The sequence below is a fragment of the Glossina fuscipes genome, unplaced genomic scaffold (assembly GCF_014805625.2).
Source record: "Glossina fuscipes isolate IAEA_lab_2018 unplaced genomic scaffold, Yale_Gfus_2 3, whole genome shotgun sequence".
Taxonomy (NCBI): domain Eukaryota; kingdom Metazoa; phylum Arthropoda; class Insecta; order Diptera; family Glossinidae; genus Glossina; species Glossina fuscipes.
Genome location: NW_023998417.1, coordinates 10,434,766 through 10,456,830, shown reverse-complemented (window position 1 = coordinate 10,456,830; position 22,065 = coordinate 10,434,766). Strand labels below are relative to the sequence as shown.

Sequence of the window (22,065 nt, the reverse complement as noted above, 5' to 3'; positions counted from 1 at the left end):
ATAGAGAATGTGTTTGACAAAATGACAAAAATATTCCACAAAATTTATTATTATAACAAATGCACATAGTGATAGTGATCATAGTTTTTGTTTGAAATCCGACAAGAACGGATTGACAGATCGTGACGTATATATTTGTCATAGATAATCATCAATTTGAAAATGAGGAAAAATATTTCCCTTAGTTTGGTTAAAGGTTTTAAACAATCAATACACAATTTTATTATTGTAGAGAATATCGTAAAAACGCTGCAGACTACACTATGGATTCTAACTTAGATTATTATGTCTGGTCAAAATGTCAAACGTCAATTAATTCTAGGGCGTATTGGAAACTTCATGATGGAAGTAAATATTTATAGTTTTGTAAAAAATGAGCAGCATAAGCAGAGTGAGAAAGAAAAGGGCTCTTGAAAGCTATTCACTGTTAATAAGGTCACTGAACGGAATGCTGCTCTCTTTTTACAAAAAACACACAAAGATCTCTTAAATATTGAACGATTTGTATGCTCATAATAAATAGAAGAAATAGAATTTTAATTTTCATTATTTTTTTTCAATCTTAATCTTATAGTCATCAGCAATCAGCTCAGAGAAAATCATTCAGTTGAACGACTGTTTATAATGATTAGTGTGTAAGACAAAAAATATATATATATATAGATATTGAATGTTTTCTTTTTACAGTTTTTTTTTTTTTCTCAGAGGAACGCATTCATTTATATAGTTGTTTGCTTTGTTTGTTGTTCTCTTCGTTTATCAATTTCTTCTTCGTGCCTTAAAGCAGAAAAAATAGTACCGGCATTTAAATAAGTTTGTCGCCTATTTTTGGGCAAAATGCCAAAAAAAAAACAAAAAAAAAAAAAAAGAAAAAATTACACGTTTCCTACTTACAAAAATATAATGTATGTTGTATATGTACACACACACATATATATATATGTATAGGTACGCACACGTGTTTCTCTTTATTCATTGAACAAAAGTCCTTGTTCAACATTGACCTGCCCACAGAGATCAGTCAGAGGCCTTAAATGGATGTGTTTTTTTTTTTTTTTTTTTTGCTTTCTTTCATCAAATCATTTCAAGAGTAAGAAAATTTAAATTTTCATAACTTACGGAAAATGCAAAATATTACGCTTTCATCGAAATAATTTCTTCGATTTGTTTCTCTGTAGTGCGTTTTCGTTGTGTTCTGATGTCAGTTTGCCGTTCGATTTTATTTTTTATTTTTATTTTTTTTTTTTTTTTTGTGTATTGTATGTGACCAAGATTTGATGATTTCTCATAACAAACAAAAGTGTACAACACAGAATTCTAGAAACACTAACACACGAACGTTAACTAGATAATATATTTGTTTTGATTGGTGGTGTGCTCGTATAACTATTGTAGTTTTCTGTTTTGTACATCTTCTCCACAATAAGCACTCGTGATAACGTTCTTTTCAAATAATTTGCTTTCTACTATTTTTCCTTTCCTTACTTTACTGTTTAATCTATGCGTATTAGATATTTTAAGAGGATTTCTTGTTTGTCCGATAAGCCTTTTTTTTTTTTGTTTTTTTGTTGGAAAGGAGCTTGTTTGTTTAGTTGATGATAAGCGGCTATGATGGACATACGTTAAAATATAGTTTCATTGTTATTCGCAGAACGTATTGCACGACTGATGTGATTAAAGTTTCTTTTCATTACAGAAAAAAAAAAAATAAATAAATAAATATACGTTTTTGTCTACATATATAAGAATAAAAAAAAAAAACTTTTTTTTATTTATTTTTAAAACAAATTTTTAACTTCCAACTAATCTTACAGCATTTACAAACCTTATTATTATGGTATTAGCTCTTGAAGAAAGATCTAATTGTGGTTTAAAAATATAATCAAATGCCGAGAATTCCGTGTGAGACCCGGATATGTAATATTAAGTAACAAACATATTTCCAAAGATATTGGCATACTACACAACTTGCCGTTAAGTTGGCGCGGATGTGTACATCAGCCCAAAGAACTTGGGATAGATCCCCATTTTATTCTATCAAACGATTCAGAATCAGTTTTGTGTAACCGAAAGTAACTCTTTTAATCATCTAGTCAAAGTCCACCTCTTTTATATAACGGAATAACGCATTGTATGTCAGACGGTCGGATGTTGCAACGCATAACCGCATGCGTGATTGTAAAGCTAGCTAGTTGAACAGTAATAGGAAGAATTTCAATTTTTATTCAACAAGCACTGTCGGTTTTACTCAAACAAATACACGCGCAGCAAGCCTTATGGGGACAGACTTATGAATGATCGAAACTTTCTTACCGGACGTCCGGATGTTAACTCCTGGGCTATTCTACATCCTGCCCTACCTACCTATGGTCGCCTTCGGCTCTTAATTTTTTGCGGGAAAAAAAGGGATGTAGTTCGTCATGTTTGTTCTGCTCAATCTACACGTCGGAGTTTCGGTACACTGACGGGTTTTGGTGCAAGGACAAATGCTATTGAAAATGGTTTGCGTCGGATCATTTTTTCAGCCACTTCCGATATATGGCGATTGGTTTTTAAAGCGAAGGGATCTAGGGTATTCAATAGTGGCCCACCATAGCGTTTGCAATAAAAAGTTGAATAATGAAATATGAACGATATTAAAAACTTGGTTACGATAAATGAAAAGTTATGAAATATCATGAATTTTCTGTTGAAACAAGTTCAACAAGTACAAAGAAAAGTTTCCAAAGAATATTAATTCAAATCGACAATGCAACGGAAGCAAATTAAATTAAATTAAGGAAGAAAACTATGTATGAATGCAATCAGAATTTCTTTAAAAATAACTAATAATTAAAAATGTACATATGTATGTGTGTTCTTTTTTATTAATGGATATCATTTGCATTGTAAAGAGATCAAAGCTAAGAAGATCAACTGCAAAACAACGTTACAAAGTTACGGACCGTGTTAGGGCCATCTTACGGTGCATATTATATATATATATATATATATATGTTATAAATGAAATCAAAGATATAACAGAAAGAGAAAGAAACTTTAATTGGCTTTGTATCGAACATTTCGCGTATACTTCTTTATTAATATTAGAGAGCATACGTTTGCGGTGGGCGTGCTAGTTCTTCGCTCGTGAATTTTCTTTAACGACTTCCTCGACGGCAGTCGTGAATTGATTGCTTTCCTTCTCGCAGCAAGGTTTTAAGCGGTATTTTCACAGTTTTGGGTTAGCATCTGCTATGGATTTGCCACGTAGAGCATTCTCCAAACATGATATGTCATGAACATATTGACGTTGCAATAACAAAACACCGATAGAATGACGGATGATATAATGACACACCTACGACAACGCCAAACAGGCTGACTGATTCCTATTTCATAGCGTTATAAACCGACAAATGAACCTAATATACTCTAACCTTCGATAATGGACACAAAAAATTATTTTTAGTAGAATTTTAAAATTAAAAGGGAAGAAAAAAAAAAAAAAAAGTGCTTTTCAAGAGCAAATCCATAGTTGCTCACCATCAAATATCAACGAGAGTTCAATTTTATTCATTGCTATCGCAAGGTTGCGGAGCACTTTTCGCTTTGAAAATTTATGGAAAATTTTCTCTTAGAGCGTTTGTCTTTTGTCTAAAGAAGAAGATTATAATAGTTGTCCAAGTTCTCTTATATCTTTGCTGATGTATGCGTCTTACTGAGCGCGTATTTTGAGATATCTCTTGTAGTGCGCAAAAGTGCGATATTACGGATATCGGTGCAACAACAAGTGGAAAAATAACTTTTAAGAAAAAAAAAAAACAAAAACGAAAGAAAAGTAACGAAAGGAGAAAATAAGAAAAAAGAAAGCAAAAAACAAAATCTTTATTTTGGCTTCTTGCCAAAGCTCTATACTTGGAGATCATCGGAAAAATTGTTGATTTTTTTCTTGTGCCAAAATTATTTATAACTAAAAATTTCTACTCATTCTCTTGCACTCTATCTAGATTTTCTTGCTCTTTTGCACTTTTGTTCTTTTTCTACATATATATCACATTGTACACATGTAGAAAATGTTGTATGTGTATGCGATGCGATTTTTTAGTTATTATTTTTATATTTTGAATTTATGAAAATTCTAAAGATGAAATATACGAAGAAAATTCAACAATTCTATCTCAGGCATATAATAGGTAAAGTAAAAAAAAAAAAAAAAAAAAAAAAAAACAGAAATTGATTTTTCAAAAAATGAATGAAATACGACTGTAGAGGACGATGATAGTATACTACTCTACTTAATGCTCTTCTCACTTAAAAATATGAATGATTTTTGAATATAAATATTCATAAAAAAAATTTATGATTTCCCGCAAAAGTTTTCACTTTCATATCTATTTTGTACTTTGCATAGGTTTACGCATTTTCTCCAAAATAACTAATCGATTGCGAATGGTTCTCCGCAATCGAATATATAGGCAGAAAATGTTCAAGCTTCGCTCTAAGAAAGCTATGCATTTTTCATTTTACCCTTCATCTCTTCTCCTCTACACGATCAACTTTAGAAGATTTATGTCATTGTTTTTCTGATTTTTGCAGGCTTACGCCTACATGTCTTCGCATGCAAACATTCAAGTTTAATTTATGATATCGTAAATGTATTAGCGTTTGCTCTTGTTATCATAAAATTTGTTAATCTATTTATTCAAAATTTTCTATCCGCTCTTTAATTTGTTTTCGCTTATTGATCATAATGATTGTGGTATAATTTCATTACTAAATTTTATTTTCTTATTTTATGTATATTTATATATTTAATACTATTTTTTTATACATAATATAATAATTAAATTTGAAAATTTTATTTTTCAACCACTTTGACAAAGGCCTTTTTTGATTGCATCGAACTATTTGGAAATCGATAAATTCGATAAATTTTTGCTTTCATTACACCCTATACGGGTTGTGGTGCAAAGTATAAAAAGCTTGTGCGAATGTAGACCCATGTTTTATTATACCGCTTAGGAATCCGTAAGGTTGTGCGCCCGCCTATATTCTGGCCCATTTTTTATTATACCGATTCAGAATCCGTCCGACTACTTTTCTCATGTTCAAGGTACAGCCCATAACTTTTGAGGTATTTTTATAAAATTTGGTGAGAACTGATATGTATCTTTTGGCCCATGGAAGAATGCCGTTCAAAAATATTTGGGATCGGCCCACTTTCTATAAAACGTCATATTGTGACAAGTCGTTATATGCATAATTGTAGGCTGGAAAATTCTATCATTGTGTGGTTGTATGTGTTGTGTGTAATCTTGAATACTCCGGCCGTTGTATGGTGGACTTAGGCAAAGTTTGCTTTAATTTTATTTCAGATTGATTCAAAGGTAACCTAAAGAATATAGTGCGTTTACCAGGGATGAACTCTTCGGTCATTTTCGTAACTTGTATCGAACTTTACAAGAAAAAGTTTAGTCTTCTATACATTTGATAAGTCCTTGAGAGAATCTTGAAACTTTCGAGGATACCTAAGAACTTGAATTTTGTTTGAATTTTTAATCTCAAAATATACGTTGGATATGAGGTATTTTTAAAATATACTAAAGCTGCTCGCATCCACACATCCACATTAGCAATGTGCATAGAGGATTTTCAATCGATCGATTATCTCATTCAGAGCATTATTCTAAAACATGATTGAAAACCAATTGAAATATTTCATAGTTTTCATTAGAGTAGACCAAAATTTTAATTCCCTTTAAACGATGATGAAATCTTCATCTGCCGTTGCACAATGAGACAAAGGATAAGGTGGCAAAAGTAAACTTCGATTAATTCAATGTAATTAGCACTAACTAAACACATCATCCTTGAAAAATATTAACTTTTGTCTCCTGAGCAGTGCGTACTACTCTTCCAGAGCTAGCCTGATTACGGATTGTCTACTCGCGGAATGCTTTTCATCATTTTGTCCAATGTTGTCAACTAATTTTAATTTGAAAAATATAAATGAAATGAATTTTCGCGTCATTCTAATGGGCTTGCAGCAGGCAGTTGTAGTTTTAACTAAAGTATATGCGAATTTTTTATATATATGAATATATACTCTATATAATTAATGGCTTTAATGGTATTTGCAGTAAAGGTGGATTAAATGAAAATTACAAAATATTTAGAATAATAAACTGCAGTAAAATAAAGCATTACATAACCAATAGAATGAATTACAAAAAAAAAAAAACACGAATGAATTGAAAAGTGACCAATAAAACCAGACCAGATAACATACACATGTGTTAACGCAAAGGTGAATAAGTTTGTGGGGGCTTTCATTAAATGCAACGAATAATTATTACATATGAAATGTTGTAACATTGACGGATATTGCGAAACAATAGAAAATCGAAATTATATGTTATACTAAAATGGAAACAATGGAAACACTAAAAAAACCCTAAAGAATATCGGTGAGTTTACTGTTATATGCAAATTCAACAAATCACTCACAACATACGTACGTATAAAGAACTAAATGGAATGCTGCTAAGTAGGCAAATACGATGCCTGTAGGAAGTTTTAACCTAAATGAGAAACAGAGCATTGCATTAAAGTTACATAATGATTTCTAAGAATTTTAATTGCACTTATATCAGACGCTATACAGGGTGACTTTTTACTTTAATGGAATTTTCTCCTCCTTTTTGTTTTTTTTTTGTGTTTTATCGTTATCGCAGTCCCAGTCCCCATGAGAGCCAGCCCTCCATTATCGAGCTTCATGCACCTGAAGCTGTAGCAGTGCACCCCACCGTGTCATGGAGTTTAATTTGGTCGTGGGCACAGTGAGTGTTCGCCTCTTCCGCTCTTCTTCCCTTTGTTCACTTTCTTCTGAGCATTACCGTGCTACGCGTACAGGGGATATCTCCTGAGTGATTGCCCATATATAAAAGGAAACAAATCTATTGAGTCCACCTACCTAGTCCATTTACAGTTATAGTTCCTTGTTCGTAGAAATTCGATCCGTTATAAACGAAACCTATCTTTTAACAGTTACATAATTTATGCATTAAGTAAAGGTAAAGAAAGATAAACATTTTCCTTTTTGTCACATCCTGTTTAAGCCGCGAAATCTTCTCATTAATAGAAAACTTCTGTAAATGTATTGATTGAATATATTCACATATACATCAAAAGTAAACGCTTTTACGCCTTTCAGGCTTACACGTTTAATGCAGAATATATTTATTGATTAATTGCAATCATGACGCGCTTTAATGAATTAATTAAAAATTAAATCTTTTGATCAAAACGGTTATTAAAGACACTGTCGATGGCTAAATATTACATGTGCATAAGACTGCATCATAAAATATATGCTTATGTTTCCTTTATAATATCTTTTCTGAATTTAAAAAAAAAAAATAAAAATAAAAAATGTATTCTTAACACTATTAACTTTAATAAGATATGAGAAAAAGGAAAAAATATTTGTTTAAAAGAATGTCTATGGAAAAGTTGTACAAGCTTTAAGGTCAATCTTTATTGCTAACCACAATGAGAAAATATTTTTTTTAAGGTCGGCGCATCATTTCGTCAAACGAGACGATTTTTCTAGTTTTAATATTGTTATCAGATTTAATGTTAATATCTCTCATAAGCTGTATGCAATGTCTTTTGTGTATCGGACGTGTTTTAAGACCGCCCGAGTTAAATCATTGATAAAAGCATGGAGTAGGTATTCTTAGCGTTATGGAAACTTCTGGAACTTAAAATTTCTATTATCAGTTCATTGGATGAACACTTTGGCAAATAATCGAGAACTTAAGAGCCATAAAATATCACCTTTTTTTCAAATACCCAATATCGATCGGGGTCAATGTATTATAGTTTTCATCATTGTGAAAAGATACTGACGATGTAATCGATTTATGATGATTTTACTCTATAAATACTGTGCCCTGTAGGGATTTTGCGGTATTCTGTTGAGTGTTATAAACGAAATATGAAAATGCTTTATATGCTTCGAATATAGCAACAAAGGCCATAGCAAGAGCACAGAAAATATATAGTAAAGTGTTGCTGTCCGTAATAGACAGAAAAATAGACAATAAATAACAAACAATATACACATGGACATAAACGTTATATGTTTTCTTCTTTGCTCGTAACCAAAGTGTCACTTTTTATTTTATGATGAAAATGTAAAACTATTTATGTAAGAAGATTTTGTTGTATATAGAAAATTTGTTGCACATATATATGTGTGGCAATGGATAATGTTAAGACAAAGAAAAACTTTTCATAAAACGGCCTTTAAAAAAAGTTAAACAAAAATTTTTGCTCTTTTTTTGTTTGCTTTATATCTGAGTTACTTACATCTTACATTCCATTAACATGTTACTAGATTTTTTTTTCTTGCTTTAAATTTTTTCCCAAAATTTTGTTTTCATGTGAATGTCTGCCGGTCTTGTCGTCTTTTGTTCAACCTACAGGCCGCAGTTATCGAGTTATTTGAAGAATGAATTTGATGATGAAATGTGCATTGCTGTGTTTTGGGTGTTTATTCTTTACGCCTTGCATCGTTTGTGGTATAAGCCCATAATAAGTTCGTGCGGAAAACAATATCTGGAAAGACTTAAGATAGTCTTACTGTCTTCGATATCGATCCATTCATAGTCACTTTTCGAATCACTTTTTGAACCGATTTCGGCTTGCCTGTCCGTCTGTCCGTCTTATGTTCAATCTACAGATAGCAGTTTTTGATAAAACCTGTTTATATATTGAGAGGTGAAGGCGAACACTACTGAAAATAATTTGGATCGGATCATTTTTTTGATCACTTTCGTTATTTTGAAAAGTCTTTGTTTGCGTAATCGCATTAAGCGAAATAGTGCTGAATATTTAACTAAAATGGTTGACAGTGTAGGTTATTTAACTTAAATGGTTTTAAATAAATAATAAATAAATGGAAAAACTCGTACTTCTGTAATGCATGTCTTAATAACATAAGCGAATCGAAGAAGACCTAAAAAGGGCACAATTTCCATTGATTGTATCGCCTCTATATATTTATTTGAAGTGATGTGTGCCCTCCCACCCTCCCAACTAATGGGAGATTTCTTAATTACTTTTTCCTTTTTGTAAGCATTCTTTCCTTTTTTTTAATTTATCGTTCTTTCTCTTTTCTTCATTATACTTAAATTTTATTTTAAATGAATTCGTAACATGTTTACCAACCGTAACTGTTGTACGTTTCTTCTTCCATTTTGAAGTTGTGGTAGTTGTAGTTGTATTCTCTTCAATAATTTCTGTATCCGACATGATGTAGATATATATGTGTGCGCGCGGTAAAGATGTTTTTGAGGTAGCTTTTGGTGTAAATATAAAATTATTTTTAATTTTATAAACAAACTCTCTTTGTTTACTGTTTTGATGGATATAAATAAATTTTTCGCTTTGTTTAAGTAATTTTATTTATTTGTACTTAAAATGTGTTGTATTTTATCATTTTGTGTTTTTGTTTTGTTTTTTTTCTTTTTCTTGTTTCTTTTCCTTTCTCTCAGCGCCTTTCACGGTGTAGCACTTTATTTAATATAAAGGAGAATATTGATCACTATTCACTACATATATATGTATATATGTATGTATATACACATTTAAAAATATATATATATATATATATATACATATACACGTCAATATGCAACTATAAATAGCGAAACTTTTTCATTTCACTTTCGTTAAATATTGAAATCCATAAAATTTTTATGTGAAATATAAAATTTGTTTTTTAACATTTGTTTATAATTTTTTTTTTTTTTTTTTTTTTTTCTGGAAATGAAATAAAACAACGAGACGTATAAGTGTTCAAAATAAATTTCCCTCATAGAGAGTCAATCAAAGTCACTCGTCACATATATAACAGCATTATATACTGAGGAGAAAAAAAGTGTTGTGAAGGAAAAAAAAAAAAGCAGAAATAACAAAAAAAATAAAAAAATAACAGAGAATTTTGTTTAACAACAACAATTGACAGAAAATTCTTACCAATGCTATTCTAGGAAAACGGTTTCAGGCGGGGAATAAAGTTATGAATGAAATTTGCGTAGATTTCAAATTCTTCTTCTACGAGAACATAAGCGATAATTGTCGCTTAAATGAATTCATGAATTCTAATGAAACATCTCGCGGAAAAAAAGATTCTTCGAAATTGATAATGCCAAGATTACTTTCCTTGTTCCTTGTTCCATTGTTATTAACTTTGCCGGGGAAATAAACTCTAATACTAAAGTCTTAAAGCGCTAGCATCTAAGGCTATTGGTTTTGTTGAAAACTCTCTGGGATTTGAATCCACGATCACCGTGTTTATTAGTCGACTTCCTTTGCCTACTCGGTCACTCAGACGAATAAACTAATTACTTGGATTTTAGATTCCCAAGATTGTTTCGTGCTTTTAGTATGCAATGCAGTTGATCATCGCAAGAATATAAAATGAATGAAGAAAGAAAGCGGGTCTTATCGGGTCTTCTTTTGCTGGTCATTTTTATACGATTTGAAAATGTTTGACTCCAACTATTAAAATATGCAAAGCACACATGTATGAACTTTTTCGTTCAAGCCAGAGAGGAAATTGTTAATCGAATTTTAACTTTTACTCTTTGTTGTGTTGTTTGTGTTGTTATTCAACATCAATAATTAGCTTACGAATGCATTTATTCAATATGTTTGCATTTTAGAAAAGTCAAATAATAGCAATTAGAAGCGAATTTTGTTGAATATCAAATATCAGGTCGCGCTTATATTCCCAGCTCTGTGGGAGACATATATGTGCATATAAAAATTATAAAATTTATTATAAATTATTTATACATATATGCATATATATTGTATATAGCTATATATATTTGATATAATTATAAAATTCATAATATTAATTAATTAATTTCTACTGTACGTCCTGAAACCATAAGCGCGGCCTTATTGTGTCCACTCCTTTAGTTGGTTTTTTTGTTTTTTTTTTTGTTTTAGTCTGACTAATGCAAAAATTATTTCAATTTTGCTTTTTCTCAAATAAACTTTAATTATATGCAAAAAGAGCAAAACCAATGTAAACATTGGTTTACAAAAAAAGTCACTTTGCGTATTTAACAAGCAATGAGCTGTGAATTCGGTTCTACCAAAATTTTTAGGTAAACGTTTTCGATCATATTTGCACTTTCACATTATTTGACATTGACATAATATATTTTATACATGAAAGTAATCAGACAGTTTCGTGGTTTGCGGTGATTTCGTAAGATCCTCGGTCCAATTTCCTTTTTAATCGTTTTCTTTAATCCTATTGGGGAGTTCTATATAACCAGCAGAACTATTAAGCAACTGGAAATCATCAATGGATTCTTACTAAACTTGGCTTATACGTGTCTGTGGGGAAGATTTTTACTATGATTTTGAATCTTAGAGGAACATCTCTACAATCCCATCGCTGAATTAATCGCCATATTCAGAATCATTACATGACAGAGCCATCAAAAGTCATTACTCCTTTGCTCGACTGTCGTGACTTATTAACCTTATTTTGCAACGCAATTAATAGTGAAGAAGCTTTTGTTTTGATTATTGACGCGAGCTTAAAACAATCATGACAGGAAGAAAGCACATTGTCTTCTCTTATGACTAGCGATTGATCGCAACGTCAGACCATAACTGTAAGTTACAATTGTACATTTATCAAGACATTGACCAATTTTTGTAGAGCCTTTGGTGGTTGTTTTCACGTCACAAACAAACAAACAACAATAATGTTATGTATGCAGTCAGGTATGTGAATTCTCTACACACTATGACAATGGAAACTAACTCGATTTTTCCTGATTTGTGACTACAACTGCTGGTATTTTCATCCAGATATGAACATAGCAAGATAAAATATCGGAAGAATGTAATGATTTGAAATTATTTTCCTCTTTCTTCGGGTTTTTATAAATATGGGAAACTCTCAATTAACCAATTAATTGTGTCGACTTCTTTAGCGACTGAGTAGCGGGTACCCATCGATCACAGAGTATGTGTAATCGTTAATATGGCAAATACAAATTTATGAGGAAATCCGATGGATAGGCGGATCATCACGCATATATTCATCATACACAGTTAACTAATTAAACCTTGTAGGAAATGGTTTAGCATCTGCTTATAGCCAGAAACACTCATACGCCACGATAATTAGAGTTTATTTCATTTCTCGCCCCTTTTTTTTTTTTTCTTTTTTTGGAAAACTGAGATTGACATTGAAAAATAAAAAATGTTCAAATGTTTGTATACAAATACAATCTCAAAAAATATATACGTAATCGGTCCATAGTTCAAAAGGCGAAGAAATGGGATGAAAAAAATTTTTGATAAAGATTGCGTCAAACAATAAAATTATGATGAAAGGACATAAAAAAAGAAAAAAAAAATTATCGATGAAAGATTTTTTTTTTAAATTAAGAGAAAAGAAAGTTTCTTAAAGCGCTGCAAACTGTGATTTGTGAAAATGTTTCATTGAAAACTTCTATAGATTTTTTCCATTCTTTTTTCCATTTTTTTTTTCCTTTGCATATGTTTTATTTGTATCGAACATATTGATAGCTTTGCCAACACAAAGTATTTTTATTATTTTTATAGCATTTTTATTTTGGTTTTTTTTTTTTTTTTTTTTTAAAACATTCGATCAATTTTGTCAAGTGTTTTTTAAGAGATTTGGTTTTTTTGGTTTCTTGTGCAAAGGTATCATTTCACTGTTATTTAATATACGTAGAAGACGTTCTTTGTTTCTATTGTTTATTATGTACATAAGTGCATATACGTGCGTGTACAATGTGTATATATGTAATTTGCAATATTACAACAATAGAATTGAGTTGTATTTTTTGATATACAAATATTTTTGATGTAAAATAATTTTTGTGTGTATTTTTTTTTTTTTTTTTTCCAACCCGGCGATATACATAATTTTACTCAACACGCTCACTCCGGACTGACAACGTGTGTTGATGATGATTTCACCATAAGCGTGAAAGATTGAGCAGAGCTATATATATATATATGCCTCTTTCTTTTTATACTCTAAGCATATTTGAAGATTCCTCTCCAAGAAAATTAAATAAAAAAAAAAAAAAAAAAAAAAAAAAAAAAAAAAAAAAAATTTAAAATTATTAAAAAAAAAAAAAAAAAAAAAAAAAAAAAAATGAATGGGAAAAAGTTTTTCGTTAACTGAAAAAACCCATATGATTTGTTTGTTTATGTATCCATTAATGTAAGGCTGAAAAAGATATTCTAAAAACTATGTTCGATTAAAATTTAATAATTTAATGATAACTTATGTCTTTCACCTACGCGTAATTGTTTGACTATTTTTTAATTTTTGCTATATTTTTTTAAATCGAACAAAATTCACTGCATATACACAAATACATATAAATATAAGATATATATATTTTATTTATTTTAACTGAATTAGTAACATCTACTATTGATTGCTTGTTTTTGTTATATCTCAGTGTTTTATACCGAACTTTACAAATAGCGCTTTCAGACTGTTTTGATCTTTTTAATGGAAAATTTTAAATCAAATATTGTTGACTGAGTAATGCTCGTACACATACATACATAAACACTCACTCATTTACATTTATGCGATATAGTACACTTAATAATAGTAAGCGGTACAATAAGAGCATTTACGTAAAGGACGTAAGAAAGAAAGAATATTTCATTTAATTGCATTGTTATGCATTCGCAAGTACGTATGTGTTTATTTGTACGATCCATTCCGGGTGATCCATTCCTTTTTATAATCACATATACGTACGTATCTGTGCTTCTGTATGTATGCATATAATGCATATAATGCATTTGTTTATTGTCCATGTGCGTTTCATTCAATCATTGAATCATATTTTACTTTGTTTCTTGTCTTATATGAAAGAATACAAACAATGAAAACATTTCACTGTTTTCCAATAAAATTCATTTTCAATTACATTTATATTTACAATTTACACAAGCAACATTGAATGCAAACACATCGTCATCGTCATCATCATCATCATTATCGGCATTATCATTCTTCCTTTTTCTCTTTATCGTTGCCGTAAAATTACAGGCATACGCATACACATACGCACACACGCATATATATATATATTCACATTGACAGACGCATAACATATTCAAGTAAATTAATGTGATGATGTTTCCAAGTGTCACATCTACTCTTATTTTTACGTGTGAAAGATATTGGATTGTAGTGGTAGTGCTAGAAATACGCTTTGTGTCTCCTCATCGTACTACGTATTCCAGGAAACACGTTTTCATTAAGTTGAAAGAGGTTTTGTTTTTATAGCTTTTTGTTCATCCGTTTGTAAGTTATTTTATACAATAATCCAACAACGAACATCTACCTTCGTCTTTATATATATATATATCAGAACAAAGCAATTTCAGAAAACTAATCTTGGAAATACATATTAACTGTAATTTATTAAGATTTCCGAGGTTAGTGGTTTTTTTTCTTCTTACGATTGTGCAATTAAGTTTTAATACAAAATCAAATATTTAAATAAAATATTGTTTTCACTTTTATTGAGGACTAACGGGTAAGTTTTAATGCGAAACGAAAGGGTTACGAAACTTTAATACAATTGTGGCTGAATCTTCTCACAAAAAAAAAAAAAAAAAAAAAAAAAAAAAAAATTACATTTCAATAATTCATTAAATCCTCATTTTTTTTTTTTTTTTGTTGTAGGCGGATCCTTTCGCTGACTTGATATAGTCTCGATATCATTTTTCGAGCGAGAACTTTCAATGTTTTACCGAATTTGAAGTCAATAAATGAACTCCTGAATGTATACATGGATGGAACCACAGTAGGACAGGCATGCCGGGATCTCACTCTACGTCACGCACGGTACTAGGATATATTAATTTTCTGCCGATGTACGCAATAATTGCAGAACTTGAGCTTGGCCCATATTTTGTTCAGAATCACTTTCTGAATCGATCTAAGCTTATCTGTCCGTCTATCTGTCTTGTGTTAAACGTTTTGGTAACAAGTTTTGAGATATTTTAATGAAATCTGGTACACCGGTATGTGAAAATGTGCTTTAGAACGGATTACTTTTTTGACCACTTCTCATAGAATAACTGTATTAAGTGGTGTAAGGTATTTAATGGATGGCTTTTTATAATGCCTTTATTTGTTTAAATTTAATATTAATATTTGTTAAATTGAATTTCTGGGAAATTTATAACAAAAATTTTGATATCAGTTGACTATGCTGCTAGCTATGGAAAATTAACGCAAACTTGCATTTTTTCTCTGATGTTATTTTCATCTGAAGTTAACGTTAATGTTTGTACATAGATTAAGCTTTAAGGCGAAACAGGGGGGAAGGATTCGGATATTTTTGAGTTGGAAAATGCAATCATATAAACAAACGTGCTATAAATAGCCATAATGCAGATTTTTTAAAAATTCTAAGTAGTCTTTATTTAAACCATTGCTTTTATTAGATACTTAGATACTCCTTTTTACGTGTTTTTCTCCATTTTATTTTTTTTTTTCTCTATATTTTATAATTTTATATAAACACAAAGAAGATCAATCTAAACAATGCATACATTGTTGCTTATGAAACGATGAAAAGTGATTTTCGTACGCGTCTGTATGCGAGTGTAGGTGCGTGTATACGATATAATGTATATTCCATTAAAAATAAGTTCTACTGAATATAATTACCCGGTAGTAGCGCAAAATGCTAAATTTGGGTAAACACTCTAATGGCAAATACGCAAAACAGTCTAACCAAAGCAAAAAGCGAACGCAAAACAAACACACTAACAACACTTGTGGCTAAATATATAATTTTCGAAAATATATACGCCAATGCACAAATAAATAGACATACCCTACACTTGTGTTTACGTAAGTAAGTACAATATATGCCTCTATATAAAAAGTGCAATTCTATTATTTGATGAGATGTGGATTGTGTTTGCAATCTACGCATACAACAGCAATGAATTTATTTTTATTTATTATACCCATTTTTTTCTTTTCTTAAGTCTAGAAATAATAAAATTTAATTGGTTTCGCTATACGTATGGAAGTTTGGATGCTTTACGCCGACAAATAGTGGCATTCCCTCCATCCATTATTACACTCAAACATATACATGTATAAACGCGATGCGTTAAATGTGGTCAATTTGAATCATGTAATCGTTTATTATGCCAGACTAGGTCAAAATATGGTCGGAGCAGTGTCTAGATTTATAAGCAAACCAACGATGACGCAATTTAGTTATTTTTATAAAAAAAATAGGTTAAAATTTTAAAACAATCATCATCAATTTAATTATACGCATTGATGTATCAACAAAACGATATACTGTCTATGCATACAGTAAGAAAACAAAAACGCAACATCAACTGTAATACATAAAATATACATAAACCACATTTCTTATAGATGGGTGTGTTTGCGCGCTCTTTCATATTTATTTGCTTAGATGTATGTTAACATACACATTCTAAATATATAAATGCGTGCATGTGCTTTGTGCCTGTATATAGCAAACCTTTTTGCTTAATCATGTATATCTATCGGCAGACATATATATATATACATACGTATGCTCTATACAGTAAATACATAAACAATTTGTAAACAAAATTTCAAAAGTACTTTAACCCCAGTTTCAAGGAACTAAATGGCTATTGGAATTGCTATGTGACAATCTATACTAGACTAGACAAACAAACACATTAGCATTTACACCTTTAAAAAAAAAAAAAAAGTAGAAAACGATCAGATATACACGTACGAATGTATATAGCATGTGAACATAAGTCTATTCACATATAAACGATATGACGCCAGGTGTGAAAGACATAACATTTGAATAATAGGCAACGCCGTTTATACACTAAAAAACAAAAAAAAAAAAAAAAAAAAAAAAAAAAGTAGAAAAAAGAACAGAATGAAGTGTGAATGACGGATTGCTCTGTAAGCAGCTAAGTGAGAACTGAAAATGTAAGGAAATCATAAAATTATCGAAATTTTCGAAAATTGCTTATATTATATAAAAATATAATTATAATTACAATTTCCTGACGCGCACTCATATATACGTATCCGTCGTAGATAATACAAGTATTTTCTATGTTTCAAATTAAAGCTCGTGACATTGCCTACATTGTTGTCATATGCTATTAGAAACGATGCAAAACTATTTTCAAGATATTATTGAAATTTAAGAGATTTTTTCCCTGTTGAACTCTAAGAGAATGTTCTCTTACATGTGTCTTAGCGATTTCTAAAAATGCTCAACATGAGTTTTAAAAAAGCACTCATACGAGCCGTTAACAAGAGTCTAAAAGAAATTTTTCTTTTAGTAACATTTTCTCTGAGGTATTCTTAGCATGTGTTGGGAGAAATTTCACTTACATTTTACTCCCTCATCTTTTCGCCACACATTATATATACATTTGGAATCAAAATAGCTTTTGTGCTAGTGGACAAACATACTAAATATTCATAAAAAGTTTGATTTTCATATCATGTCATATGTTACGCTGTTTATCCTACAGTGTATGAGGCTTTCTTCATATTTCATGACGTTTATTGAGAAGGTGTTCGATATGTGTCTAAAAAGACAATTATAATCAATCTGAATCAATGAACTTAACATACCAATCATCTAAAAACTCTACGAAATACAAAAAGTAAGAAAATTATCTTTGGTCGTGACCGAATCTTTTATACCCACCACCGGTATCCTAACAAAGACAAAAAATAGTAAAAGAACTACATTTTCATTTTCTATAATACGGAGTGGACGCGGTAGATTTTTTCTACGTTGTATGGTCCGCGTGTTACTGTGTAGGCGCTACCGGGAGAATGTATACCACAAGTACTACACAGGGCTATACAGCAGGCAGACAGATAGGCAAACGGAGAGACGGACATATTAAGTTGCATTCCAACTATTAAACTGGCCAAGAATTTATATAGGGTTTTTGAAGCTTGTTACTGCGCCTTGTAAAGGTGTTGAAAAAAATTAAAATTTTGATACACTATAATATTAGATAGGCGTGGTCAATTATTTCCGATTTTGTAAAGATGCTACAGCATCGCCTATAGAATATGCCTAATGGTGCAAAAAGGCAAGTATTTATTCCGACCGAAAAATAGAGGGGTTCTGAGCTTATGTCTTACTCTGACAAACGGAATGAACAGACAGATTGCTTCCGTAGATTCGCATATAAAAAAAGATTTATTTCGTATTATGATTTTTGTTTTCAGTTATTTGAGTAACAATAATAATTTAAAAAATAATTTAAAATATTATAAGGAAGAAGAAGAAGAGCACTTATGGATCTCTTGGGCCAGTACTCCGAAAATCTTCATATCTTTCTTTACAAGTGTACAAGTGTAGAGAGCGGGATGTGAATGTGTAATGATATGTGTATACTTTTTTTTTTCTTATGTATACTTCATTTTAATTTATCTTTATTTAATTTTACATATCAAATAGTAAAAAACTAACAAACTAATTACAAAAAAAAAAAAAAAAAAAAAAAAACAAAATTTAAATCAGAAAGTTGGCAGCTTTCCGATTGCTTTCGAGACACTATTTGATGACAAATCTTATATTGCATGTGGTGGAGTCATTAATTTTGACAACTGCACAAATAACGTATAACGACATACATATGCTACACATCAGTCAGTTTATTCACTAAATGCATTGTGATTTACTGTGTCGGTATAGCGCAGAGAAGCCATTTGCATCAGTTTTGACCACTTATTTTGAACGCAAAATCACCCAATAGACGAAGTGAACTCTGCAGAGCCTTATAGCGATCGATAGATACGCATGCATCTGATGCATAAATACTATGTAGTCGTATAAGATATAAGTGGAACAGAATAATGCAAAAATAATCAGTCCGGGTATATATATATGTATTCGTCTGTGTCCGTGCGTGTTTGAATGTGTGCATGAATAAACCGCATACAGGGGTTTAGCGGGAGGGGGGTAAATGTAGAAAGATTAGCGGCCAGTCATCGTATATGCTGTTAATTGGATACAATAGTGAATTAAGTTTATATGCGTACGAAACATGTTTGTTTGTATGTAATGATAGAGATGTTGGTTGTAAAATGATAGACGGGCACGACTGTGGTTTGTTTTACAGTTTCAGTTTAAATTAACAATGCAGTGCAATGCATGCATGTTTGATATTGCATATGTATGCGCTGCACGCATTTCATGAAATCAGTCTCATATCCCATTGACCATTTGCTAAGACCGACCATTTTCATGTTTTAAATTATAAATTATCAACAAGATTTGTGCAATTCCTATAATAAATTTAAATTCAGTTAATTCAGTCCAGTACGTTTCAGCGCAAATCCATTCGTTTCAATAATCAACCGACTGTGCTTCGTTTCGCAACATAAACGTATTCTTCCTTTGTGATATATTGCGGTCATATGTGTTGGCAGTGTATTGCAGTGTCTTGATATATTGCTATGAAATTGAGATACTAATTAGTTTTCCTTAATGAAACATATTAACCAGTGCATGCGCACACTTTTGCATAAGCGCGACAAATTAATCTTTCTATTTATTCAATATGGATGATTAAAGGGGCAAAAACCCGCGGAACGGATCTTTCTCAGGTAATTATGATTTTGATTTTAATAGTAAATTGTCATAAGAATTTCAATAGTAGTCAGGTGATTTGTTTTGAACGAAAACCAATTGACTCAATAAATATGCGGTCTGTCACCGCTGCTGACAGACCCATCCAGTTCTCTGGACAGCACGAACCCTTTAAATGACACATGTCAAAATTTCATAACAGTCATGGCAATTAGTTTACAGGTCATAGGTGGTTTTTGTGACCATAGTTTTTTTACTTTTCAAAAGAATGGATATAAAGGAGTTCCATGTGTTGGTTAAACATTGTGTTTTGATGGGAAAAAATACCGTCTAAAAAGTGTTATTTATCTATACACATAAGTATTTATCAATGTTTTTCTAATTTTGCCCAAGTCTTAAGTGAGTCGTCGATGACGCTGACACTTCTGGTCATCCGAATTTCACAGTTGTTCCAGAAGGAATAAGAAAAGCACCTAATAATGTTTTGAAAGAGCGAAAAATGAAGTTGGGTGAGATAGTTGAGCCCATGAGGAAAATCGGGCCGAAAAGAGTGCCGGATTTACTCGCTTCTGATGCCAAGTTTACAAAGGAAAGGAAGAAACGATATATGACATAGATTCATGATGGCGAAAGCCATCTAAAGCGAACAAGAAGGTATATATATCGTCATTAAAACAAGTGTAACTTTTGGTCGGAATGTAACGAGGTTTTCACGCAGTTCGTTTGGCAGATAGTAATACGTAAAAGCTATATGGCTTTGTCAATAGTGGCGGCATCTATATGTCATTCTGTCAACTTGTTGTTGTTTCATGTTACACCTTAACTGTTCATGTTGTACATGTTTATATAGTTGTGTGTAGTTTAGTTTTCGCATACGTATATATATAATTTTATTCACAATCGTTTAAACATTTCATTCTCACATAAAATGGCATTTCTGGGCCACACATGCAGATAATTATGTAAATATTTTCTTCATTTCTTTGTTATTTCACATGCATTGTATTTGTTTAAAAATCTCGCTTTCATTTAAATTTACAAACATGAAAAGAGATGAAAAAATCTTTCAAAATTCATACACTAACCCATATATGGCAGTGATATGTAATTCATTCATTTTAATGATTTGAGGATAATTGATTATGCATAACGGCGTTATGGTTAAAATCTACCAAGAATTGCATATCCAAAGTATATGTACACACAGATGCTTAAGCATACGTATAACGTTTAGTAGATGAAAATTTTCTGTTATATGTTTTCACAATTTTCGAGAAGGATATGCTTCACGTTGCTATAGTGAATAAAATGCCTGCACACTTATGTAGTTTCCACTAATTAATCGGCCTCTAAGCTCTTATTCTGATTTGCATAAATCCTATTGAGACGAACTGTATTAATCTTCTTTATTGCAAGACCTAACACGAACATACATGAGAATGCAAATCGAAAAAAATTGAAGAAGAATGCGAAAAACTCCTTGACAATGATCTACCAACCCGACTAACGACGGTATAATTTCGTATCTGCTGGGACAAATTGATGCAGAGAATTGTGCGTAATACGGCATTGTGAACATTTTATTGGCTCAACTTGTTTGTTTTCTTGCCAAAGTCTAAAGCATTAATTGAGAAACTTTGCTTATGATAGGAAAAAAAAGAAAAAAAAAAAACTTTACTTTAATAGGCGTACACCCACGCTTGTTAGCAATTTCTCTCTCTTTCTTTCTTTCTTTCTTCTTTTGTTATTGTTGTTCCACGCACAATTTTCTCCTTGAACCAGGCGCCTACACTAATGTATGCACCTGAGGTTGACAACTTATTTGACACAACATTATTTTGCTAAAGAAAAAAAAATCGAAAAAACAAAAAAAAAAATTGTCTGCAGTGACAGTTGTGAATATCTTAAAATAAATATGCCTGACACATTCGCTCACTGCTATCATTGCTATCATTGAGAGCCTTGTTTCTCAAGTGAACATTTGGCGGTAAACATTTTTCGCTTTTCTTATTACTATTGTTGCAAAAAGCAACTTGTCTAATGGTCGCAAATATTCGGTGTTTATGAAACTATAGTACACGATGGCAACTTAACGGTATTTCCTCCTTTGCTAGCTTTTTCGTCAATAAAGTTGTTGAGGTAATCTTCATGCAAAGACGTTACGTATCGCTTTCGGTGTATGTATGGGTTCAATAATTTTAAATCAAGCTTAGACGACCGTCAGTACTTTTATGTCTCTCTCACACACACACACACACACACGCACAATCCTTCTCGATTAAACGAGACTACCAATGAAATTGTGTTCTCTTTTCATTTTTTACTCACCTCTTCTATGGCCATAATTTTGAATTCAATCAATTAAATC

The 22,065-nt window shown here is 31.1% G+C and overlaps 1 protein-coding gene across 9 annotated transcripts in view; it reads right to left on the bottom strand.

The window, feature by feature from the left end:
* LOC119634706 (tropomodulin) overlaps nucleotides 1-22,065 on the bottom strand; it is an 85,452-nt gene that overhangs the window by 49,000 nt on the left and 14,387 nt on the right. Inside the window, exon 1 of one of the 9 annotated variants that reach the window (XM_038029026.1) lies at nucleotides 9,217-9,398. The exons of the other annotated variants lie outside the window; for them this stretch is intronic. Coding sequence (XP_037884954.1) covers nucleotides 9,217-9,300 — 84 coding nt within the window. The 5' untranslated portion in view covers nucleotides 9,301-9,398. Of the gene's footprint in view, nucleotides 1-9,216; nucleotides 9,399-22,065 lie in introns of those variants that run through there. 9 annotated transcript variants of the gene reach the window in all.